A 27,500-nucleotide genomic window follows, 5' to 3' on the forward strand; every position below is an offset into this window, starting at 1 on the left:
CCATGCCCCAAATTCTCAGCATTTATTATTTCAAGTCTATAACTAGAGCAAAGACTTGCCCACCAGAACGAAAACTTTAAACGATCACAGTTCTTCCAATTTCGAGTGATCATCTGGATGGCTATCCCCGTCATTGTAAGGAAAAGACGATCCATTGGGGGCTTGACATGTAAAATAACTGCCTCATATGTATTAGCATTGCAGAGTTTTCATAGGTCGTCGTTGTTGACCATTGCTTTAGTTGACTAGTTGCCATTGAAGCTCATAACAATAGGACTTGTTGTTGTTAGTGTCTGCTGGGAAGGATTAATGCCTTTTAGGAGCTGAGTTTCTTATCAGTGAGGCTCCCAAAGCTAGTTATTCAGACAGAATATCTGGTCTGACTGAGTGGGACAGACTGGAATTTGAACTTTTGCATACTGATAATAGTGAGCAGAGGACTTAGTTTGCTCTTTATTTATAGGGGTAACTTATGTATCAACCTCACACTTTGGGAACATGTACCATCCTAGAATTATCCTGTGTGTTTGAAAGAGAAACATTGCGTGAAAACGCTACTGTGTAGGCAAGCCCTTTAGTGAGGCTCAGGGTAGCTCAACTGTGGGGCAGATGTGCTGCCCAGAAGCCCTTCCCATGGAAAAGAGCTCCCCATCTGACTGTAACGGGCTATCTGGTTTCCGGTTTGTGAGAGGCTAGAGGATGCAGTTTCTACCCGTGGTGATGTATCTTACTTTTCTTTTCAATAAATGTTATTTGTAGTTTTAACAAAAGTTAGGGTGTGTGCTGTTCTATCTTAATTTACAGATGGGCAAAATTTGTCAGCATTCAGAGATTGTCAGCCTGTTTTGTACTAGCCTGTTGTGACAGATATGGCTAAGCAAAATTCCTGAGCAAAATTTTGCATTGGTGTCCCCTCCCCCCTCCAAATCTGGTATCTCTATCCTTCCCCCACTCCATCCTCCACCTGTGATTCGGTATCTCCCTTTCTCATCTTCAGGGCACTAATGATAAAGTGTGTTAAAATCCCAGTCTGGCACCTATCTCTCCTGGGATTTTGCTACCCTTTATCACCAGTGCCTTGGACCAGGGCCTCACCTGGTCCATAGGGACCTCCCTTCACTTCAAAATCACTGAGCTCTGGAACAACCTTACCTCCCCTCTTCGGAACTTGAGCTCTCTCCAAGTTTTCCGCAAACATCTGAAAACCTGGCTTTTCTCAAAAAATGTAAGTCTCCCTCCAACTTAGGAATCAAGGAAACTCTTATATCTTGGCATCCCAAGTCCTCTAAATTTTCTTCACACTTCTACCTCTAACCCTCTGTTGTAGTTCCTTCCTATTTCTCCTACTGTAAACCGCGTTGAGCTCTACGAATGTGGAGATGATGCGGTATACAAACCTAAGGATTACATTAGATTAGATTAGAAGTAATACTGCAGCTAGACTAGTAACAGTCTCACCTGTCTATGTCATTGGGTGGTGTGGGCGCATAGTTCCAATCCACCTCCACAGCTGCAATGAAGTAAGTCCATGTGACAGGCCTCTGCTTGGCTTGGGAACGGATTTTTATTGAAGATGAAGGTTCATCACCAACCACTATGACACTGGGTTCGAGTAATTCATCAAAGTAATCCTCATAGTCTTCATCAGGCACATCTGGAGAGAGCCTCATTTCCTTTACGGGTTTCTCTTGACAGACCCCAACATTGATATATGCAGTCATTCCAGCTTTTATTTAAATACAAGAAAACAACCAGAAATAGTATTGTAAAATATAACTTCAAAATAAATTAATTTTTAAAAGCTGCTCTTTTAGAAGAGAGGCCTTGATATAGCTTAATATTATATAGCCCCCACACTCTGGAATTTACTTCCAGAGAGGCTGCTTCTAACTTGAAACTATCTCTACTTCTGGAAGCAGGTGAAAGCCTGGCTGTTCTCCCAAGCCTTCAATACATAGGATGATTGACAATATACCCATGCTCTACCTGGTTAGTGCCACAGTTTCAACGATGAGGAGCACTCAGCAATTTGAATATGTTGTGATGTACATTAGTAGGAATTTTTATTTCATTGAAAAAGTAAACATTTTTATAAATAACTTGTTGGGGTTATTATTTTGTAAAACTGATCATGATCTTGGTCTGATTTTGATTTCTCTTTTTTCCAGGTAATTTTTACCTTGCAGGTGGGATGGAATTTTGCAGGATATCAGATACCTGCCAAGATCTCCAGGCAGCATCACCGAGGTTAGGAAGGTGGCCGGGGAGATTTCTAAGGACATATACCGGTGGTTCCTCACCAAAAACGTATGACCTTCGAGAAAGATGGAATGCACTTCTGCCATTGTGCCCAGGCCAATTACATGCCAATGAACTGGCTTCTTCTGGCAAATATGTAGACCTGAGAGCCAAAGAGAAAAAAACAATAGCCAGCGCAGGTTTTCTCATTTTACATTTCTTCAACTCTTTCCATGTACACTAAATGAAAGCCAGAGACCATACTATATACCATGGCTTAAATTTGATCCCAGTTGCTAGCAGGTATATGACTAATGGCATCAAACAAAAGACATTGGACATGAGACACATAGGCCCAGATTTTGTAAGCAGCGCCTAAATCAGCCGGCGCCTAGAAAAATGGTGCCAGCCATGTGTCAGTCACGCTTAGGCGCCGTTAACTTAGTTGTGGCTTCTGGGTGCCTAAGAAAATATTTAGGCACCAGTAATGTAGGCCAGGGTTTTAAAGGTTTATATTACCGGTGCCTAAGTTTCTGGGAAAATCATGCCTAGTGGTGCCTAGGGTCATCTCCACCCCTAATCAAGCCTACATTGACCTAGGCGTCACTAGCCTCCATGCTATAGGTGTGATTCCGGCGTCTACCCCGGCAGACATCTTGTGGCGCCTTTTTTAAAAAAAAGTTTTTAATTGGTTTTAAACGACATGGTCAATTACTGTGCCAATTAAAGCTAATTGAAGGTATTAAGTTAGGCACTGGTAGGGCACCTATTGGTGCCAAACTTATGGCTCCATTTACAGAATATGACCAACATTGTCCATCCTGAGACTGAGAATAAACTAATTTGTCATTCTGAGATACCTTCAGTCTAGTCCATCAGTTCTTCTCCCATGCTGACTTTTTGGATTGCCAAAAAGTTTTTGGCACTTCTTTTCCAAAGTAGAGACACCATCACGCATTTATGCACTATTTGTAGCATATTACAAGTACATGATTGTCCCCTGAAGAAGGCGATGGAGTCGCCGAAACTTGGAGCCTTGTCGGGACTTTGTATGTTTTATCATTTAATGGACTCATCATTGAACTTTGGTAGAAACTGTCAATAAAGCATTTGTCACTACAGGTTGGATTTGACATTTCCAGTGCCTCTTTTTCTGTTTATATAAAATCTCTGGGAGAGGAGTATCTTAATGGTTAAAGCAGTGGGCTGAGAATCAAGTAAGCCATACTCAAATCCCACTGTTTTTTCCTGGTGGTGTTGGACAAGAGACTTAACCCTCCAATACTTCAGGTACAAATTTAGATGGTACCAGATCCCAGTCCTCATAGTGGTAATGCTGGAAGAGGAAATGTGTGTGTGTACATCACACCATCCCACAGGCAGCAGGAACTTAAAGGGGAAATGACTATTTTTCAGTTACAGTTTGGTGTCCATACAAGTTCACCTCCACCTCCCTCATTCCTTCCCCCTCACATAGACAAACTTATTTCCCTCAAGTGCACAGAAAGAAAAATGAAGGGCTTACCAGGCAGAGAACCATTCACATAGCCATTAATAGAGTGCAGTATGGTGCTGGGAGGCAAGGAACGAGGACTCCGGAACAGCATTGCTACCTTGTTGTGCTCAGAATACCAGCTCTTAGCTGGTGAGGCATAAGAAATGAGAAAGCAGGTTTGTTGGTATTTACTTTCACAACTTATCCTTTAAGGCTTATTAGCAAGCAAACTCATGAATGAATTACAGTGTGAGAAATACACTGATGAATCCTAAATTATAAAGTGAGGAAGCTGTGACTGTGATCTGGAAAATAGCTCTAAGGAAAATTACCTTCATCAAACACTGAGAAAAGGAGCACAAACTCCTGTACTTTGACTTGGGTTCCCTCCTTAGTCAGACTCCCTGGAAGTAAAAAGATATGAATTACCTGTAATCCCTCCTCCTTTCACCTTATTATTATTATTTTTTTTAGTATATTATTACTGCACAGCCTTGTCAATGTCCCATGCCACTTGCCAATAATAAAATTAACATTATGGATCAGATTCATGAAGGTTTCTCTCTTCTGGAAAAACCCTTAGGCCCATATTCTATAACGGTGCCTTAGATTAGACGCCTAACATAGGTCCTCTTTTACTAAGCCATGCCCAGAGTGCTAAATGCTCCAACGTTTCTCTGACGCTCATAGAATTCCTCTGAGTGTTGGAGCAGCATCAGAACATTTAGCACCCTAGGCCGCAATAGAAACCTCTACCGTGGCTTAGTTGTCTAACACGCTAATCAGTTCTGATAACTGGCAATTTACACCTAATAATTAATGCTAATTGGCACTAAGAGATTACACACACAACTTTCTAAGCGCATTCTATGAAGTTGTGTGCGTAAATTCTAGTGCATGAATCTCAAAAAAGGGGGCATGAGCATGGGCAGATCATGGACATTTTTAAATGTTAGGCACTCTGTTATAGAATACACCTGACCTGCACACAACTTAAGTGAGGTAATTTAGGCCTGGTTTTCATTGGCCTAAATGGGTGCACCTAATTGTTAGTCATGCATATGAGTACTAAGCATGATTCTATATATGGCAAGTGCCTTTTATAGAATACTCTAAGCGCCGTTCTAGTTGGCACCAATTTTAGGTACCATATACAGTATAGAATTTAGGGGTAAGTGCACACTAATACCAGCAAGCTAGATGAATAGCATCTTCTTGCCCATTCTCTACCCTGATGTACCCTTCCTCCCCCTAAAAAAAAAAAAAATACGGCATAAGTAGGGACCCTTTTACAAAGCTGTGGTAGGGATGCTGCCATAGTAAATGTACAGAAACATTTGGTCTATTGATCATATCATGTTTGATAGTGAACTTCTCTCCTTTTCACAACTCATGGAGAAATTCGATCTTCCCACTACGGAGTTCTTCCATTGGCTACAACTTGCTCACTATCTTAAAAAATTCTCTCCTTCTATTTATAACTACTTGTCCTCGTCCAATTTTATGCATACTATCCCACCTAGGCTTCCCTCTAGGCCTGGTTTTATAAAGGACTTTGCTCTAAAGCCTATCCCAGAACTAAAAAATCTACAGAATCTTGCAGAATGCAGAATGGGCCCAATATTTCAATTGGATCCTTCAGCCAACAGTTTTGACTAGTCTGTTCCAATCTCTCTTCTTTCTTCACTATAAAGCCCTCTGGACACCTAGTAAAATGTTCCGGGCTGGTTTACATGATAACAACTCTTGTTGGCATTGTGCTGCAGACCTTGGAGATTTATTGCACATGATATATTCTTGCCCCATTATTCAAGAGTTCTGATCTCAAGTTTGGAGGCCCATCCTTAAGATTCTACCTATTTGCTCCCCAATCAAACCTGCCATCATTATATTCAGATCACTTGCTCTTCCTGATAAACTGGACAAATGGCAACAGTCTCTCTTTAATATTCTTATTGCCCTCAACTGGAAGTTGGCTGATCTTCTCAATGTCACTTTTTGGTGGAACACTATTCTTTTGATACTGAAAACAAAATGTGGAACCAGTTCCTGGACTTTCCAGCCAGTGCGACCATCGTCTTTTCAAACAAAGCACTCATACATTTGCTTTGAATGCAAGTCACTGAATTTTAAGTACCCCTGAAGAAGGCTTAAAAAGCCAAAACACGGTATTATTATGTCTTTTAAATTGTTTTATTTTTGAATGATTTTTGTATTAATAAACTTTATAATTTTATACTCTTGGAAGTCCAGGAACTAGTTCCACATTTTGTTTTCAGTATCACCCGATGTTTGTAGTACACTGGTCCATCTCTGTGGTGGGTAGGACCGTATTCCTGACGCACCACCCCACAGCATCGTTTTGTAATTGGAGTACACTATTGTTTTGATACACTTATATGAGTCCAAAGCTGCTGCCTTCTCCAACAGACAAACTGTCATAGACAAAATTTGGGCCCCCATCCAAAACTTTTCAGGTTGATAATTAGCATTCCTGTACTTTCATATTAGGACTTGTTCCTCTTGGATAAAACTTTTCTTTTTCTTTAACTATTGAAACTACTCCTTTATTTGACTTTTAGTAGAGTATACCATGGGTTATATTCTCCCCCCTCCTTAGTGAATCCTAGTTCCTCTATTACAGGGGTGTCAAAGTCCCTCCTCGAGGGCCGGAATCCAGTCGGGTTTTCTGGATTTCCCCAATGAATATGCATTGAAAGCAGTGCATGCAAATAGATCTCATGCAGATTCATTGGGGAAATCCTGAAAACCCGACTGGATTCTGGCCCTCGAGGACCGACTTTGACACCTGTGCTCTATTAGATCCTCTCATTGCATATTACACCTATTTTTCTCTCTCCAGGTTACCTGTTTGTTTTTTAAAAATATCTTTATTAGCAATTGCAAAGGGAACACTGGAGGTTTGATCATATATACGTCCTTTGTCAATTGTAATCTCACTATTACTGATAATATTGTATGGCTGTGATGTATATGCTGATCTCCTTCATTTTCATTGGATGTGGGGGGTTTCCCTTCTGTATTTCCATTTTTTCAATAAAAACTTAAAAGACAAAGGGTCTGGACACATATTTATTTACCACCTTTTGTATCTGTATCTTTAAATAAATTTGGTTGAGCCATCTGGCTTACTTGCTGCTTTTTTCTCACTTGATTTCTCTGTTGCAGTTGGATTCTACCTATCTTAACTGATACCTTTAACCAAAAATGTAACATCTTGTAGAAAAGTTGGACTATCAACCATCTTAAGTTATACACATTTACCTGGTTTACAGATGAGTAGTGCTCCAATCAAACCTGTGTTAATATCCTTGACAGTATCAATGTGGGAAAAATAGGAGTAGGTGAGACAAGATGAGTCAGCTGCCATGGGACCTTGGTTTTCCAGGATCTCCCAGACATATGTGTGGTTTTTACCAGGACCTACTACATCATCTTGCTTTTCTGTTGGACTTGTCTCATCATCATATCCCGCACCTACAACCGGTGAAGCAGATGTTATGAAAGTCATTTACCATCAAAAGATTATTTACCAAAGTTTGCTTTAAATATAGACAAGCTGGTTACTTAGGCTTTGATTCTGTAGTGCACATAGTAACATAACATAGTAGATGACAGCAGATAAAGACCCCTGTCAGGTGCTGTCTTCAAAATGATGCCAACTAACCACGAAGCATGCCCTATATTGGATCACTCCTGCCCAATATACATTAACATTTACACATCAAATATGTGGAGAAGCAAGCCTGATCTTACCCTCTGATCCCTTCCCATAGGACACACCCATTGCATGCAGACTGAAAGGTTGGGAGGCCAGATTTTTAAAGTGGACAACCACTGTGTCATACGTCTCTGCCCGGATGGTGGGGCCCAGGATGCCTGAAACAGCAAGACCATTCCTGAGTCAACACTGGAAGAAAGCATCATACAATGCAAATACATAATAAATTCACACAATTCTCTTAAAAAACAGCTTTTTGCACTAGAAGTATTCACTTTCCATAAGTAGCACATATAACAGATGACATACATTTCTGTTGTTTGCAGCTGAAATAATGAGTTGTGCAGATCAGTCCATATAACATATCTCATCTTTCTTTGGTTCAAAGTAGCAGTCCCCAGTGCATTACAAGAGCTAAGCTATATCTGGTACATAATCAAAAAGAAAATACATCTAAAAAGCCGCCTAAATCATAGAAACAAGACGGCAGATAAAGGCACTTGGACAATCAAAAAGACAAGTACCGATAATTGAACAGGGTTTTAGACATATCTAAAACCAGCTTAGGCCGTTTCACTGCATTTGTGCGCCCAGAGCGAAAAGGGGCGTTTTTAGAGGAGTGGGTCGGGTGGGAGGTAGGTGGAATATGGGCTGACCTAGACTTAGCCGTCCGACAGCCATAATCAAAAAGTTTAACAGGTTGCCTGGACAGAACTTGTATGTTTTTACTTAGACTGTCAAAACAGGTATAAGTTCCGGATTGGGCCGCTAAGCTGATTGCGGCTGCCGCGATTAGATCAGTGGCCCAGGCAACCCGTTCCCCCCCCCCCCCCCCCCCATGATTGCAGCAGGAGAGATGCCCAGTCTCTCCTGCTGGAATCTGCCGTGACCCCCCCCCTGAATTATCGTGCCTAATTTCTCCTGCCAGAACCTGCCGCGACTCCCCCCCCCCCCCCCCCCGAATGATCGTGACAGGTGAGAGGCCTAGGGGATCTGGTCACTCAGAATCTTAGGCCATTCCCAGTACACCAGAATGCACAGGGAGAAGGGCCTAAGATGGCCTAGATGCCTAAGGGAAGGAGCAGGCCCACCATTCCATTATCTTAATAGGAAAGGCCTAACCACACCTACACAGAGACCACTGAAGAAACCTCTCATTTATTTTGCAATCAAATTAATATTCTGCAGAGGTAATTAGTGTGCTGTGCTGTCATTCTCTAAGTCAACATCAAAGGCGCCTTTAAACAAATTTTTAAAAAAGATTTAAATTTATTTATTCATTGAGATTTATTAATCACCTTTATGAATACAATTTGAAAGCAAATTCCATCTTGCCCATTTTAAAGAGGGCACTACCAATCTATGATCTAGTAATGATCTCAGAATCCTAGATGGTGTAGTTAAGGGAAGTAAATACAGCAGACAAATATAGTATGTCTTAGGGCCTCTTTTACAAAGGCGCGCTAAGCGTTTTAGCGCAGATTTAGCGTGTGGTGAATCAACACATGCACTAACTGCTAACGCATCCATAGGATACCATGTGAGCGTTAGCATTTAGCGCGTGATAATATTTACCGCGGACTATAAAGCTTAGGGCACCTTTGTAAAAGAGGGGGTTCGAGTTAATATCCAAATCTTAAATTTCAAGTTATATGAAATGGGCAACTAATGGAATTTTCTTTTTTAAAGGGGGTAATATGGTCATATTTCCTACCATTACCCAGTAATCAAAGTGCGGTATTTTGTAATGTTTGTAATTGTCTAATATTTGCAGTGGGAATCTCTGTATACTGTACACAAGATTACAGTAGTCCGACTTAGAAATAAATAGGGAATGATGCAGTTAACTTCGGTGCTGTGTCTATGTGGTCAGCGTGAGTTAAATGGCTGTTACTGAATTTTTTTCTTGACTGCTGCCAAGTTTTGAGCGACTGTGGATTTATCATATTTCTCTGCAACCTGTTATTCTGGGTGGATCTGAATGCTGCCTGTACCAAGTGGAATTTTTTTTTCTGACCTATGACTACAGTTTAACCAATGTACTCGCTAGTACTTGTTTAAGAACTTGCTCTGACAGTTTGGTTGGTCCTTTTGGGTGTTAAGTTCTTTTTCTCCACTTATATTTTACGTAGGTGTATGTAATTCAGTTTTCCTCCCTGATTAGCAGAAGAGAGCAGATCTTTTTCAGAACAGTTGCACCAAGTATAGGCCCCTTTTATCAAGCCATGTTAGGATTTTTTTATCACCGGCCGCTGCAGTATAAGCTCCGAAGAAGCAGCTGATGATATAAAAACCCTAACTTGGCTTGATAAAAGTGGACCATAATTTTCTGTGGCCCCTGGCTGAGGAATGTTGCCTGAAAGAGCTGCTGCAGTTAAAGATCAGGCAAAAATCTCATGTTGCTTTATGGGAAGTGTTTTACTTGCAAAAATGTATTTCTGCTTTTTGTTTCCTCTTCTAGAAGTTGTAAGACTATAAGGTTATGCACAAAAGATGCCCCATTTCAAAACTGTGTAAGCAAACTGATTTACAGGCTTCTCAGCTTCCAGTAGAAGATATGCTGAACTGTTATGCTAAATATTCAAGGAAGCCTGAATATTACTCAAGATAAGAAAAAATACAGAGGGCTAAATATCGCTAGATATCGAAGCATGTGTGCTTCGAAATTCTGCAGAGCACAGGCTTTCATGCCCCATACTGTAGGCAACAATTGGTCAAGCATAGTATTACCCATCCAGGCTGGCCCTGGCTTGGCTTGTTTGAAAGAAGCATCTGTGTATTCCATATACATGGCCTTCTTGTACCGAGTCCGGTTGCCAGAGGTGGGATTTTGTCCTTGGGATCCTTGCATTCTAAATGGAGGGAAAAAAAGTGATATGAATTAATTTTACTGATTCCACTTTAGTGAGATTTTTGTTTTAAATGTGGAATTATGTGCATTGAAAATCCAACATTTTGCAGGAATCTTCAATATAGATGTAATTGTATCTTATTCAACTGGAACGCTCTTCCGGAGTCTATTATAGAGGAAAACACCCTCCAAGTTTTCAAGACAAAGTTGGACAAGTTCCCGCTAAACTGGGTCATATGCAGGTGAGGCTGGACTCATTTAGAGCACTGGTCTTTGACCTGAGGGCTGCCGCGTAAGCACCTCTGGGCAGGATGGACTACTGGTCTGACCCAGCAGCGGCAATTCTTATGTTCTTATGTTCAAATTGCTGGCATTATAAAAGAAGCTGGGTGTACTGCAAAATATTAAAATACTTTGAGAATTTGCATAGACTGGGAGGAATCCTTCACAGGGAGTAGAGAAGAGTAGGGTTGTAGATGGGTCTTCCAACAAATCATGCACGTAGTCACGAGGTTATCAATAAATTCTTCTTTTTTTTTTATAATAGAAACATAAGGGAAAACAGCCATGCCATCCTTCCCCAATTAGTATGCTATACTGCACACTTTTCTGAGATATTAGGAGCTTAATACACAGCTCTTGTTATTCACAATTCCAGAATTCCACAAATAAACCTGTTACTAACATCTACTTGTGAAAGGATGGCATGACATTTGCATTGTTTTCCCTTATGTTTCTATTATATACTGTATGAAAAAAAAAGAATTAGCTATTAGTTTGCACATCAGCAGACCCCTGAGGCAGGCAACTACACTGAAACATGGCCCAGTGTCATGTCACCAGCTGTGTTTTTCTAATAAACACATTTATTGATAACCTCATGACTATACAAGTGTTTTGTTGGAAGACCCTCATACAACGGTACTCCTCTCTACTCTGTGATTTTGTAGTGGTTCCTCTGTTCCTCCACTCTGGTGGTGTTTGTTTCTTTAGGAAGCTTTCATAGAGCATGAACCCAATGACCAATGAACCCAAAGACCATATGAAGGGGCAATATGTATTGAAAAAGTCATAAAAATAGTGATTTGGATGTTTTTCAAAGACAAAAGAACATATTCATCTGTTGCTTTGTGCCATATTTTGGACATTTTTCTGTTTTGAAAATGAGCCCCACAGTATGCTTATCAATCTTTTTCTGGCCATGACCACATGATAGCAGTCAAATAAAGTGACCAGAATAATGATGCACCAATGTAGAGCCCACCTGTCTTATGACCTCAAATGTGGATTTTGTGATCCCACTTGTGGTCCTGACCTACAATTTAAGCTCTGCAAGAGAATCTACCCCCCTTTTTTCAGCATTGCTTCTCTGTGTCTCTATTTCACCTCTCTTTTTTCAGCACTACCCTCTTTCAGCATTGCTCCCTCTCTGTGTCCCTATCTCCTGTCCCCTTTTCAGCACTGCCCCATCTGCATCCCCATCAACCCTTTATTTCAGTATTATCCCCCTCTGTGTGCCAGTCTAGCCTCTTTCAGCTTGCCTCCCTCTGTAAACTCATCCTTATAGTTCAGTGTTCTCCCTAGTGTGTTTTAGCCGGGCGCCAATCCTCTTCCCTGCCCCTACTCCAGGGGTGTCCAACCTGAGGCCCAACAAGTTGTTTTAGGCGGCCCAGCTTCTCCCTCCCTCCAGCGGGCAGTTTTCTGGCCGTCTCCCTTGCTGCAGTCGTCTGCGGGCGGTGTCGGCTCCTCGTGCGCTATCTGCGGCTGATTCAGAAGCGTTCCCTCTGACGTCACAATGTCAGAGAGAAGGCTTCTGAATCAGCTGCAGATAGCGCACGAGGAGCCGACACCGCCCGCAGACGACTGCAGCAAGGGAGACGGCCAGAAAATAAGAACATTACATTACATTAGTGATTTCTATTCCGCCAATGCCTTGCGGTTCAAGGCGGATTACATCAAGTTATCAAGAATTACATTAAAAGTTTGTAGGAATAGCATAAGCAATGTCATAATATTTACTTAAGAAGTACCAAATAGGAATAGCATAAGCGATGTCATAATATTTACTTAAGAAGAACCAAAGAGTTGTCGAGATCTTAAGGTGATAAATGTTGGGTAATAAGAATTACCAAAGAGAGGTCGAGATCTTAAGGTGATAAGTATTGGGTAAAATAGTAGCATTTTGGACTTGAACCAATAAATGATATAACATAGAAATAGAAGAAAGTACTTGAACATACTGAGAGAGCCATTGAAGATAATATTCTAATTCATATACATTATCTTCAAAGGCTCTTTCAGTAAGTTCAAGATTTTAGACCAATGAGATTCATCCTCATATCCTCATTCAGTGCCCCTTACGTTTCTTCCCACGATCTTTAGGCTTTCTTTAGTTATTGGTTTTTCACTCCGTTCACCCTTAGAAAGCAGTTCACGTGTTAGGACCAATGACATTCATCCACCTGTTATTTTATACTTTTACTTTCCGGCAGCGTCTTCCATTCACTCAGAACTGCTGTCAGTACTATATTTAGTAGGTACTGTACTTTTCTTAATGCATTTATATTTGGGGGTTTTTGTAGACCTTGTTCCTCCGTGCTTGTTGGAGTTTCTCCTGTTCATAATTTGTTTATAATTTTGGTTTTTCGGTAGTTGAGGCTTTGTTCATTTTGCTTCCCTTTGGCGGTCCGTTAGCCTTTGCCACTCCGCGCTTCTGATTTTAGACCGGCATCTTGTTTTGAGCTTTTCGCGTTTTAACCAGTTTTTTCAATGCACTTTTCCTCTGATGTATGGTTTCTCAAGCTAGCTTTCTTAACCCTTCTTGACTGATTTCTCTGGTGTCTCACCATAAGAGATCTGGCGGTCTTTATTTTTATTTACATTTCTCGCTTTTTTATTTATATTTTTCATTTTTAGCCTAGCTGTTTTATTTTGAGCCCAACTGGTTCATTTTTTTTAATATTTTCTTTTAGTATAGATGTTTGATTTTACGTTTTTGCAGTCTTATCTATAGTTATCTAGTACCCTCCCTAGTCTTGGCAGTCTGGCCATGGTCCCTAAGAGAGGCCAACCTCATTGTTCACTTTTAGGTGTTTTCTTCTAGGCTAGCCTTTGACACATTCAGTTTCGCTTTGCTAACTCCCCATTTTTTATTATACATTCTCGTGGCACTACATACTGGCACAGTTTGTATTTTAGGCTTTTTTAGTTTTTTAATTTGTCAATATGTTTGGGTTTTATCTATTGTTTATGTATAATTCGTTTGCTTTTGTCTGGTTTTGGATTATGTGGGCGCTCCGAGCAAAACCACTTCAACAGGGGAAGATGGAGTTGCGTTGTCTTTCCCGAGACTTGTCCCTGGCTCCTGGTAGAGAAAATAAGTTAAACTGTAAGTGTGCCTTCCAAGTCAGTGGACCGTCCGCAGGCGCATTTTTCGGCGGCCCTGGAAGCGATGAACCTGAGAATAAGGTCTCTTAACTTCATGTTTGTGTTCATGATGCCTTAGCATGGGTTGAACAAACTGTCAAGAACCCATTTTTTAGGTTTGGATTGGCAACTTGAACTCACAAAAGAAATGTTTGGGAATGATTTAATTTTCTACCATACTGAAGCCACTGTTTCTTTTGTTTAAGTTTTGCTTGTGGAGTCCTGTCAATGTTGACTTCTTTGCATGTGCTGAGTTTTCTAGTTACTAGAAAATGAGTTTTTACTGCTATAATTAAATGAGCATCTAGGGCTAAAATTAAGATGGGGCCCTTATAGTACCATATTGCTTGTTATAGAGTGAAGATTGTCCTGTTTTCAATGCTTTAGAGAGGGAAGGGTGTGAGAGTATGTATGGAACTTGGATATGGGAATCTGGAGCAGGAGCATGTGTAGAGGGTATTTAGGATAATGTATGTGGGTTAGTTTGTGAAATGGGGCAGCTAGGATGCTATGTACTACTTTGGAAAGGGATGGCACATAAGACAGAGAATATTATAAGGTCTCTGTACTGCTGTATGGTGTAACCTCACCTTGAGTATTGCGTTTTGGTCCTGGTTGTCCTATCTCAATAAAGATAAAGCGTAATTAGAAAAGGTTCAAAGAATACTCCTAGTGGAATTCTGTGCAACTGCACAGCGCAAAATTTGCACAGAATTCCCCTTTTGCATAGAATTCTGCACAGACCTTCTGTTCTGCCCTGACCAACTCTTCGACTGACCGACTGAATCCCCCTCCCCGAGAGCTGACATACCTGCGAGCCTCCTAAAGAAGCAGCAGTGGTGGTGGTCAGCTGGCAGAGGCAACGCTATGACCAGGCTGTTTGCAACCAGCCCCACCAGGGCCTTCCCTCTGCTGCGTCACTTCTTGTAGATGGGTGAAGTGGCAGAAGGAAGACCAGGCAGCCGCAAGCAGCCACTTCACAGCACTGCCTCTGCCGGCTGGCCACTACCTTTACTGCTGCCTTGGGAAGCCCTCAGTTATGTCAGCTCTCATGGTGGAGGGGGGGAGGCGGGTATCGATAGGAGAGAGGCCAGATCTGCATGGAGGAGTGGTGGGGACATAGATGCTAGACCGCAGGAGGGGGGGGGGAGAGGAAGGGACATGGATGCTAGGCCCACAGGGAGAGGAGGGGACATGGATGGAAATACTTTTAAAACAAATAAGAGGAAATATGTTTTTCACTCAAAGAATAATTAAGCTCTGGAATTCATTGTCAGAGGATGTGTTAACAGCAGTTAACGTAGATGGGTTTAGAAAAGGTTTGGACAAGTTCCTGGAGGAAAAGTCCATAGTCTGCTATAGAGACAGACCTGGGAGAAGCCACTGCTTGCCCTTGGATCGGTAGCATAGAATGTTGCTGCTATATGGGTTTCTACCAGGTACTTGTGATCTGGATTGGCCACTGTTGGGAAAAGTATACCGGGCTAGATGGGCCATTGGTTTGACCTAATATGGCTGTTCTTGTTTATACGTTGGGTTTCTGGGGCAGCAGTATAGTGGAGTTTTTTTGAGATGGGCTAGGTATGTGTTAAAGACAAAAAAGGTGCTAGTGTGTCCAGGTATGCAGCAGGATGTGAGTTGGTAGATGTAGATGGGTTATGTCTAAGGAGGGTATTTAGGAGAGTGCTGTGGGAAAGGAGAGGGTATTTGAGGTGGATGTGCAAAGAAAGTATAAGTAGTGGAGTGTAGAGTTGGAAAACGGAATCTCTTATCTCCCAGGGTAAAGCTTTTCAGCCTGTTGCATGAAGGGATGAGTCATAGGAACTGAAACAAAACTCTGAAAACCTGGAAGAGGTAATGAGGCAATTTGACAAGCTAAAGAGCAGCAAATCACCCGGACAAGCTAGTATACATCCCATAGTACACTTCTCCCTCAGTATTTGCTGGAGTTAGGGGCAGAGCCTGCCCGCCAATATGGGAAAAAATTGCAAATTTTAGGGCTTCCCCTAAATTGTGATCAAGAGGCTAAAAGAAAACAGCCAACAATATCTGAGCATTGGAAAATAATTAATAATAATTAACTAATAAAAATAGTGCACATTTAATTTTCCCCACCACCAAATTTCCCCATCCCGCCCCACCCGGCTACTTTTTCATGCCACCCAGCTGGAAAAATTTTCTGGGGAGAACACTGTAGTTCCTGCATGCCCCTTCACTATCTCACTGTCTCCATTTCAGCTTATCCCTCCCTCTTCTGTTATTACTGTACCCTGTAGCCAGCATCTTTCCTCGTTTCCCTCCCCTCTCTCTTTCTCTCTCTCATTCTCCTCCCTCACCCACGAGTCCTGCATCTGGCCCTCTCCCTTCTACCTTCACCTGGCCACACCCCCTACCCCGTGGCCCTCTTCAGCAACTCATCAGGGCCTTCCCTTTGCGAGTCAGGAAATTGAAACAAAGAGTGTAAGGGAGAGGGTCAGATGGGAAGGCTACTGGAAGAGGTAGGAGCTCCGGAGCACGACGCCAACCCCGACCGGGATGATTTCTTTTTCCAAGGTTATCACTGCCGCCGTTGCCACCCCCTGAAATGGTGAAAACCAGACAAAAGTGGTAAATTGAAAAATCTGCCCGGATGCCCGAAGGAGTCCTCAAAAAGAGGACATGTCTGGGGAAATCCAGATCTCTGGTAACCCTAGTACTTTGTGGTACTCTTTGCAGTGGCTGGAGTAGTAGGGAGTTTGTGCGATAGCTGTGAAAGTAAAAAAGCAAGAAGGAGGTGAGCAGATCCAAGAAGCAGCAGGACAGGACAGGAGGAGTTTTGGAATTCTCTGCCCAGTGAAATAACTTGTCTAATAGCGGGATTTTTAGGAGCGATAAAAACATGGTTATTTTAGAAATTTCTTTGATTAAATAGGGTGGATATTATGATTATAAGAACATAAGAATTGCCGCTGCTGGGTCAGACCAGTGGTCAATCGTGCCCAGCAGTCCGCTCACGCGACGGCCCTCTGGAGAGGGTGAACAACCTGTCCTTATCTACTATGTTTCGATCATGTCCCCTCTCAATCTCCTCTGTTCGAGGGAGAAGAGGTCCAGTTTCTCTAATCTTTCGCTGTACGGCAACTTCTCCAGCCCCTTAATCATCTTAGTTGCTCTTCTCTGGACCCTTTCAAGTAGTACCATATCCTTCTTCATGTACAGCGACCAGTGCTGGACGCAGTACTCCAGGTGAGGGTGCACCATGGCCCAGTACAGCGGCCATGATCTGTTTGTGATCCCCTTCTTTATCATTCCTAGCATTCTGTTCACCCTTTTCGCCGCCGCTGTACATTGCGTGGACGGCTTCATCGACTTGTCGATCAGAACTCCCTAGTCTCTTTCCTGGGAGGTCTCTCCAAGTACCGCCCCGGTTTAAACATTTTTTGATATTGTATTATCTTTTATTGTAAGTTGCTTGGAGATTAGGCTTGGATTTTATATATGGCGCTGTTGTCAGTGGCCACTTTAAAACCAATAGGAGGAAATATTTTTTCACTCAGAGAATAGTTAAGCTCTGGAAAGTGTTGCCAGAAGATATGGTAAGAGCAATTAATGTAGCTGGGTTTAAAAAAAGGTTTGGACAAATTCCTGGAGGAAAAGTCCATAGGCTGCTGCTGATACAGACATGGGACGGTAGCATGGAATGCTGCTACTATTTGGGTTTTTTGCCAGGTACTTATGACTTGGATTGGCCTCCGCAAAGACGGGATACTGGGCTAGATGGACCAGTGATCTGATCCAGTAAGGCTATTATGTTCTTATTTAATCCTTTTACAGCAGATGAGATATACATACTCCATGAATGTATCCAGACTACCTAAGATCAGCTCTTGCATGTATGCACTGTGGAAGCAAACATATCTGGCAGAGCATGTCAGTTCATGTGCATACTGATTGGGCTCCTTTTAGAAAAAAAAAATATATTTTAATTTGGTTTGTTGCACTGAGAGTGCATCATTATGGTTCAAAACCGTTTTTTCTTTGAATGTTTATTTGAAGCATTTCTTTTTATTTCATTTACAATGCGACATGCTTTCTAGAAAAGAAGAAAGAAAAAAAACAACAACTTGGCAGTGCTGTGTGGTTTAGGCATGGCCACCCCTTTCCTGACTTCTTGGAATCCAAGTGTGCTGTAGGTGGCAGAACAATGTCTTTACTGATAGGTCATCTGCCTTCCTCCTTCTCCTACTGGTAAGAATTTGTACCAGTTTCTTCTTCCTATTTCTGTTCTGATTGCCTTGCATGGCTACTGTAAGTACCTTTCTGTTTCATGTAATAATCTCCCTTTTTTAAAAAAAATGTCTGATGTGGGAGCAGATTGTTTTGTGCGTGTGTTTTTTATACTTCTGTGAACAACAGCTCAATTCCTTGGAAGAAGCTAACATAATAGCCCAGCACAAAGGTAAAAAAACCCTTAAGTTTTATTTTTAATTAGAAAGAACAAAGGAAGATAGCGTGAAAAATTTAAGAACCCACATCTAAAAAGATTTATTTAAAGGTCCTTATACTCTGCCAGCATTTGCCAACAGACTGAATATGTTCCTAACAGATATTTTATTTCCAGTGAGTTCTGTGGTGCTGTTTTTTGTTTTTTTTTTAAATCTTTATTGATTTTCAAACTTTGACAGTGCAATACAATTAATTGAACATAAAATACAGCATAAAACGCACTATTAACTACACAAATAATACATAAAACAATCATTTTCTCCCACCCTCCTCTCAATTATTAATACAATATGACATATGATGTGATTACAATATTATAATTAAGTAATTTTAATCCCCAAAATACATTTCCCTCCCCCCACCCACCCAACCTGGATGTGTAAGGAAATCTAGGAGAGATATATGCCCCTTATTGTGAGGTAACAAATGTAGTCAATGGGCTTCACACTTTATTAAATGAACTACTAAACCCCAAACATTCCGTATTCTGTGGTACTGTTTAGTACTGAAAAGATACATCACATTTTGATCTGGGAGTATGACGATAAATGTGAAGGGAAATCCTGACTTGTTTTATAAAAGTGTGATATGAGAAGGAATTCTCCAGATGACTTTTAGCGTAAAGAAGAAAAGCACTAGGGGATAGTGTCCCCCCCAGAAGAAGTATATGCAAATCAATTTTTAAAGCTCTCATTTTAGGACAGTGCAGAGATTCCTATCACATCAAAATAATTGTGGAAGGAACAACAGGTATGTTGTTGCAATGATAACATCTTGATTACTTCAGGAGTATTATCAAGAAGACGAATATACTCAAATATACTCTACCATACTACTAATAGAATATCTTCATCCAAAGTCATAAAGCAATGATTATCTTGGGCAGATCATTGCCAAATTGACTTTGCCTATATTTAACTCTGCAAATCACAGCTTTACACAGATTTATTCCAGTGGTCACCACAGCAGGCTGGCTGTATAGAATAGAGTTAGTTAGTGTTGAGTTCCCTCTTTGGTCCACTTCTAGGCAGATGTGCATACAATACATGCTCACTTACGTAAATCATCATTCAGGAACCATTTTCCTTGTCTTTGAGGCAAACTATATAATTAGGCAAAAAATATAAGTAATATCTTAGGTTGTTTATAACAATTGCTCTTAAAACTCAACAGGATATATAGCTTAATGCCTTTTGAGAAAAAAGAATGCTCTACTGTAAAGAGAAAAGAGCCCTGGATTTGGTGTATATGAAATCTAGGCTTTGAACCAAGAACATGTTGCGAGTTATATGGTCAGCAGAGATCAAACACCTCTAGAAACAGGTAAGAATATTTTGGATTTATATGATTTGCTCTGGGTAGATGCCGTGTCTGAAAAGGCAGGCATAGCCCCCTCCCATGTCCTGACTGGAAAAAGAGGGTCCACTTTAGGGAACTACTGAGATGTGAATGGAATAAAGCTTTTCAGGACCATTTGGCTGTAGGACTTTAAGCTGATATCCAATGAATCGGTATGGACACAGAGGAAAGGATGGTGTTGCAACACAAGCACAAGCCTTTGGGATTCCTTTTTCATTTTTATAAGTACAGGCTCTCCTTGTGAATGGCTAGGGAGGTTTCCTAATTCCTGGAGGCACCCTGAGCTTCAGTGTCCTGATCATTTTGGCTTCTCTCTCATCTTGATAGTAATCTATAGGCTTTTGAATGATGATTGTCCTCTATGGTGTTGCAATCATGGCTTCATTTTTATCAGCCAAGGAGGAACCTACGATCTATGGATAAGCAGTGTTTGGATGGGCCTTCTTTGAGTGTAGTGAGGTTGTCTGGGTATTGTAAAACTATGTTATGGGTGCAGGGGCCAATTTGTTGGAACATGTTGCCCTCAGAATTAAGGCAAGCCTCGAGTGTGTTCAAGAAGGGGTTAAAAACTGTATTGTTTGCATGAACATTTGCAAGATGAGTAGGTGTATTTACTCATTTTTTTGCTTGGCATCAGTCAGAAGATATAATATTCATGAATTTCTAGGTAGCTCTGTGAGTTAAATTTCGCTTTTATATATTTTTTAGTGACTCTGGAGCGTTTTACTAGTGAGAGAGCATGTTGCTATTAGCTCCAGTGAATTATATTTTAATGTTTATTGTTTTGTTATTGACTTGTTTATGGAATGTATTATGTTATTTGTGATTTTATTATTTGTGTTATCCACATAGAATTGTTGGAAATGCGGACTATAAATTTTAAAATAAATAAAGGATAGTTATGTTATCTCTTTCTTCTTATGCTTATTGTACTGGATGACCAAACAATTTATTTATTTAAAAATTTATATACTGCATACAACTATGAGGTTTACATATCATATTAAAAAAATCTTATTTCCCTGCGATTTCCACATATACCAAGACATAACTGGACAACGTCATTAACATTCCCCCAATATAAAATATTAAGATACCAAGTCAAATCAGGGGAGTGTGTGGCACAGTGGTTAGAACTACAGCCTCAGCACCCTGAGGTTGTGGGTTCAAATCCTGTGCTTCTCCTTGTGACCCTGGGCAAGCCACTTAATCCCCTCATTGTCCCAGGTACATTAGATAGAGTGTGAGCCCACCAAAACAGACAGGGAAAAATGCTTGAGCACCTAAATGTAAACCACGTGGAGGGCATAATCGAAAGGGACATCTAAGTCTGTTTTCGTCTAAGTCACAAGTCATCCAAAGTAAAAAGCAGCCTAGGACACATTTTCAAAAAATACGTCCAAAATTTTTTTTGTTTTGAAAATCGTCTAAATATACGTCCTGCTGATCTGATCGTCCAAGTCACGAAATCGTTCATCTTTATACCACATTTCCGTCCAAGTCAAAAACTCCTCGAACTAGCCCTGTTGGACGTGGGAGGGGTCTGCAAAGTGATGGACTGAACACCCAGACATGCCACCTAAATAGTGGAGTACCTTACAGGGCACTGCTGTGAACTTCACAAAAAGGGTGCCATATCTTCTCCTCACTACAGCTCCCTTATAGGTCATGGTAAGCCCACCAAACCACCTCCATAATCCCCTAGACCCACTTATCTACCACCCCAATAGCCCGTATGGCTGCAGGAGCCACTTATATGCCAGTAAAAAAGGGTTTGGGGATGTATGGGGCAGAGCACATGTTTAAGTATCAATGCAGTGATTACAGGGCTTATGGGCATGGGTCCTCCTCTCCATGAGTTCCTAACTTACCCTCAAGACGGCTTAAGCTGCCTCTGTCCTGGATGACTAGGTTTTCCTATGCCAGGCTGCCAGGTGATGATGGTCTGGAGGCTAAATTTTAAAGGTGTGATGAACATTTTTATGGGGGGGTGATCATTGGGGTAGTGTGTGGGGGTCTGTTTTATGTGTTTGCATAGTCTAAGTCACAACGTCCAGGTTCCGTCGATCATGGGTTGTATAACTTTTGGTTATATATGCAATATGACTAAGTTTAAGCCGGCCTATGTCCCACCCAACTCCCGTCCTTGACACTCCTCCTGAAACGCCCTGTTAAGCTTTGGTCATTCAGCGGCACTTGTTGGCCTAGGTCATTTAGAAATATGTCTAAAACCCGTTTTTATTATCGGCACGAACGTATTTGGGAAATGTTCGTCCAAGTGCCGACTTAGGCCGGTTTTTGGACATTTTTCTTTTTCGATTATGAGCCCCTTAGACTATAAATGGTATATAAATGCTTAAATAAATAAAAGTTTCAACAATTAAGGAAGCAAACAGGCATTAGATCAAACTATCCCTTCCATAGTAGATAACAAAACCACTCTACATATATAGTCTAAGCAAGTCAAATTCCAACAATCCATGGATATAAGCAAACTTTAAATTATACATTACTGTAAGTGTATTCTAAAAAAGATATTTTCAGATGGAATAGGCATTAGCATAGAAAGGCATTAGAAAATAATTGTGTTTTCAGCATTTTCTTAAAGTTTATCCTCCCAAAACAGAATCATAGGATACCAGGCAGGACATTCCATAGTTCTACACCAGCCACAGACATTATCGATGCTCCAATCCTAACATGCATAATTGACATTCTTTCCTCCAAACTTCATTTCATCTCATTTACAGATCTAAGCTCACTTCTCGGTTTATATGTTTCTTAGAATTCTTGTAGAATCTTTGGAGAAGCATGATACAAGGTCTGATGGACAATTGCAAGAATCTTAAACTGCACTCTTTGTTGTATGGGTAACCAATGCAATTTTTTCAACACAAGAGTCATATGAGTGCTCCTTGAAACCCCTGTGATTGTTTTTTTTAATCTTTTTATGTTTATTTAAAAAGGAAAAAAAAAAAAAAGGCGCCCACCCATAATTCATAAAATTAACTCTCATGTGCTGATCCTTTCTAACACGATTTTTACTTCCAGCTGGTTCTCTTAAGCTTCTTTGAGCCCCTCCTGGAAAGGGTGCTTCCTGCTACTTTTGACATTATTTTAGGAGTCCAAGATTTGCAGTATCAGCTCATAATCTCAGAGCAGGGCTTCAAGATCTCCTTGCCTCACTATCAGTCTTACGTGCTTTTCAAAAGGAAGAGGGGTATCATGAAAATATGTTACTTACGTTCTGTGCCAGGACTGCATAATTTCTCTGGCTCAAATCCCACACCCATGCTGACCTCATTTACTTCAAATTCCTCCTGATCTCCTTCCAGTCTGCTCTTTCCTTTGCCAAACAAGTCTACTACATCCGCCTGACTGACTCTTTCGGCTACAACCCTCACCGTCTCTTTACCATGCTGAACTCTCTGCTTATAGTGCAGGATGGACTGCAGAGAGCTTCAATGGAAACTCCAGTAATTTGGAATGTGAGGACAGTGCTGGGCAAACTTTTATGGTCTGTGGCCCGCAAATGACAAGATGGTTTGGATAGGCTACAGTGGGCTTCGACTGCAACTCTAGTAGTTGGAATCTAAGGACAGTACCTGGTGGACATCTATGGTCTATGTCCCAGAAATGTCAAAGAAAGACAATTTAATCATGAACTAATCATAAGTGTAACTGATGAGCAGACTAGATGGACCATTCAGGCCTTTATCTGCCATCAGGGGAATTTTCAAAACACTGACATCAAAAAACAGCATAAATTGGCACTTGGTAGTACTAATTGCCAGAACGTCCAAGTGCCGATTTTTGAAACTTTCTGGATGTCTTGTGAGGTGTCCTAGCTGCTGTGCTTCCAAAACTAATAGAGGACATATTGGAGGCGTGTTCTGGGCAGGCTTAGACTTGGACCCCTTGTGGTAATGATCAAACCTTTTCCAAGATGTCCTGGATAGAACTCAGACGTTTTGAACTAGACCTATTTTAGAAGTGCCAAAAAGGTACCCAAACTGACCAGATGACCACTGGAGGGATTAAGCTATGAACCTCCACACTCCCCTAGTGGTCACGAACCTCTTCCCACCCCCCAAAGATCTGAATGAAACAGTACATACTTGACTCTAGAACAGTAGCACCTGATAAGGGAAAGCCTAGTACCAGCTGTATATAGGTGTCTTAAGTAGTCTGGTGGGTAGGCTAGTGAACCATAGAGAGAAGGACCCAGGTCCATAAGACTACATTTATGATGGAAAGTGTGAGTCCACCAAAACCTTTTGTGAAATTCATAGCAAACTCCTCTAAGGTGCCTCACTGCTCTGCTGGTATGTCCGTGTGGCGAGTCCATTACAATGCTGGCCCCTCCCACGTCCAAATGGTCTGAATTTGGACGTTTTGAACTTGGACGTTTTTGTGGTCAAAAATGGAGAACAAAGTTGGACAACCTGGCAGCCAAGATGTGCATATCAGCGATTTTCAAAAAAATTTGGACATCTAGCGGTTTTGTCGGTTTTGAAAATGGTTGTTTCTCCGCTTCCAACTGTGGACGTGTTGCAGGAAACGTCCAAAGTTGGACTTAGATGTCCTATCGCAAATGCCCCTTCACATTACTTGAAATCCATACAACTGGTGCTTTCTGCTCCACCATTATCTACAACGTTCAGTGCTGCCAGCGGTCCCTATTGGAAATGTTGCAAGCCTGCTTTTCCCCACTCAGAGGTCACCACATTTCTTTGCATCATTTTCAGCACAAATTAATAGTATATAAGGGTTTATTTTGTTTTTTTTTGTTCAGCCATGAACTGTAGGGGTCAGTGTGTCATAGATGTGAACATCATCTGTCAGGTACATCACAATGGAAGAAAGATTGAGAACCATTGCTTTAGTAATACCCACATTTGGAAGATATTTTATCCATCTCTAGACCACAGAAATATCAAGTTTTATATGGTGCCTGAAACCCTGCACACCATACTTGACCTTTGCTTCATTTTGTTTCAGCTGTTTATAATTTCATTTATTTATTGTTGATGGAATGATTCCAATTTACTTGATTCTACTGATTTTCTAGTTTCTCAACTCTTACCATTAGGAAGAATTGTCCCATTTCAGAGACCGGGGAAGCCTGGACACAGAAATTGCTTGTGATAAGCATGTTATGGTGCCTTAGAACAAAAGCTGGAATAACTTAAATAGAAACAAGCAGGAAAATTTGTTTCCTTTCCTATACAATAACAAGTAGTGTGATTTTTGGCTGGGAAGAAACAGAGAGCGGCAATTTCACAGGGATCACTCCTTGCAAACAGTCAGAATATTCTGTAAGACACATTTTAAGTACTAACCAAATCAAGATAAAAGGTTCTGTGATCTATTTCTACCCCCTTACCTTTATTTTCCTCCCGTTTATGTGAAAATTATGCAGACAATTTCTGGCACTATAAGGATTGCTAAACAAAAGAAAGACAGTGTTCTATCGTGGGAAGTCATTTTATATACGGTAATCATGTACAGGGGTGGAGTCTAGATGGAGCATGAGCAGTTTCTGCAAGCATGTTTATGTTTATTGAGATTCTTATAAACCTCCCCCTTTGTTAATAAATCGAAGTACATGTGTATATTATAAAATATGCTAATCTATGTAAGTATTTTGCATAATATAGGCATGGACATTCACACCTGTTTGAGAGCAGGTGTAAAAATTTGAACCAGCAAGGGAGGCAAATTTATGCTCTTAACATTAGTATTTTATAAAGACACTTATAGCTACCTTATTTATTTATTTATTCTTGTGCTTATTGTACATACGTAGATTAGCATTTTTATTTATCAGAGTCACAAAATATAAACAAGTAACTTCTTGTACAGAAAATCCGAGCAGAAAAAATTAAGGAAAATACAAAATCAGCAGAGTAATAACTTAACAGGTGAAGAGTAAAAGGTGATCTTTTACCACACCTTGAATTATTACAGGAGTCACCAGCCTCTGGTATCATAGTATTACAGGTTGCTGATTACAGTGGTAAATTAATAACTCTGCTTGTGAGCCACCTCACAAACAATATTATTCCATCAGCCTGGGAGCATTGGGCTTCAACGCCGCAGTGTAAAGAGCCAGTTGGAGCACTCAAACCATACTCCCACATAAGTACCCCCACCCCTGATCCTCACCCAAGTTCCTGTGATCATCACCCAAACCCTAGCCCTTCAAACCTTATCCAAAATCCATCTGCAGAAGACCCCAACCCCTGATACTGACATGAACTCTCTCAATCATTAACACCTGATGAGCACCATACCCCCTAAATCCCTTGGGCCTACCTGAACATGTCCTTTGCGGTCTAGTGGTCCCCCTGGTAGGAATGATCCCAAGTCACTCCTGCTCTTACTGGTGCATATGATGCACCTATTGGTTGTTTCATGGTACTAGCACGGGGGGGGGGGGGGAATCATGTTTCTGTACAAGGGTGATATTGAATGAAGGTGTCAGCAAGGGCAGGACCAACTGGGGATTGCTCCTGCCTTGGTAATCACTAGACCACCAAGGACCTGTTCCAGTAAGCCTAAAGGGTCTTAGAGGGGAGGCTTATTCTGCTGTTCCAGTAAGCCCAAAGGGTCTTGGAGGGGAGGCTTCTTCTGGAGGTGGGCTAGTAAGCTTATCAGAGTGGTTCATGATTGGAGAAGTTTGGGTGAAGATCATGGGGTTGGGTCTTATGCAGAGGTTCAAGTGAGGATTATGGGGATTGATGTCTTTCGCAAGGGTCGGGTGTCATCTGGGGGTTGTGTTCCTTTGCAGGTCAGGATGCTGGGGTCTTGTACAGGAGTGGTCAAGTGTCATGGAGGGAACTGGGGTCATGTGTGGGAGTCAGATGATGATTTGAGGGGAATCCCAAAGCGATGGGGCAGGAAAATTTACATCTGAGGATACTGAAGGAACTTAGAGAAGTTCTTTTAAAAAAAATATTTTTATTCATTTTGAAGCCAAAAACAAGTGCAACATATTATATAATCATATTACTCTATAATATTGCTTGAATTCAATCAAAATTATAATCTTTGACAAATATATATATCACCCCCCATCTTCATATTCAAAAACTGCACTCAAATTAAAGTTTAAAAATATTTTCCATCCCTCCCTCCCATCCACCCACCCTGGACGTGCATGATCAACTTAGAAAAGTTCTGGCAACTCTGCTAGCTGACCTTTTCAGTGCTTCTCTAGAATCAGGAGTGGTACCCAAGAAATGGGAAGGGCGGATGTGGTTTCTCTCCACAAAAGTGAAATTGAGGAAGATGTAGGGAACTACTGGCTGGTAAGTCTGCCTTCTGTGGTATGTAAATTAATGGAAATGCTTTTAAAAACAGAGAATAGTGATGTTTCTGGAATCCAGTGGATTACTGGACCCAAGGTAACATGGATTCACTAGAGGGAGGTCTTGTCAGACAATCTGATCAATTTATTAGACTGGGTGACCAGAGAACTGGATAAAGGAAGTGTGCTAAATGACCTGATTTTAGCCGAGCCTTTGACAGGGTTCCACACAAGCATCTAATAAATAAACTAAGTGCCCTAGGTATGGACCCCAAAGTGATGGACTGGGTCAGGAACTGATTGAATAGAAGGTAACAGAAGCTAGTGGTCAATGGAGATTGCTCTGAGGAAAGGGATGCTACCAGTGGTATGCCCAGGGTTCAGTTCTTGGGCCTGTTCTTTTTAACCAATTTGTAAGTGATATTGCTGAAAGGCTAGCAGGTAAGATTTGCCTCTTTGCAGATGATACCAATATCTGCAATAGAGTATATACCCCAGATGGTGTGAATAACATGAAAAAGGATCTAGTGAAAGTTGAAGAATGGTCTGAGATTTGGCAGCTAAGGCTTAATGCTAAGAAATGCAAGATCAT

General features: G+C 41.1%; 1 protein-coding gene across 2 annotated transcripts in view; it reads right to left on the bottom strand.

The window, feature by feature from the left end:
- The window catches only part of F8 (coagulation factor VIII), a 110,574-nt gene that overhangs the window by 65,723 nt on the left and 17,351 nt on the right, over positions 1 to 27,500 (bottom strand). For both annotated transcript variants that reach the window (XR_004539557.1, XM_033945649.1), the window contains exons 2-8: positions 10,206 to 10,327; positions 7,511 to 7,633; positions 7,019 to 7,231; positions 4,066 to 4,137; positions 3,764 to 3,880; positions 2,180 to 2,401; positions 1,459 to 1,726 (exon numbers count right to left, since the gene is read on the bottom strand). Coding sequence is in view for 1 of the 2 variants with exons in the window: in XM_033945649.1 (XP_033801540.1) it covers positions 1,459 to 1,726; positions 2,180 to 2,401; positions 3,764 to 3,880; positions 4,066 to 4,137; positions 7,019 to 7,231; positions 7,511 to 7,633; positions 10,206 to 10,327 (1,137 nt within the window). In the remaining variant the exon portion in view is untranslated. The remainder of the gene's footprint in view (positions 1 to 1,458; positions 1,727 to 2,179; positions 2,402 to 3,763; positions 3,881 to 4,065; positions 4,138 to 7,018; positions 7,232 to 7,510; positions 7,634 to 10,205; positions 10,328 to 27,500) is intronic.

The sequence above is a fragment of the Geotrypetes seraphini genome, chromosome 5 (assembly GCF_902459505.1).
Source record: "Geotrypetes seraphini chromosome 5, aGeoSer1.1, whole genome shotgun sequence".
NCBI classification, from domain to species: domain Eukaryota; kingdom Metazoa; phylum Chordata; class Amphibia; order Gymnophiona; family Dermophiidae; genus Geotrypetes; species Geotrypetes seraphini.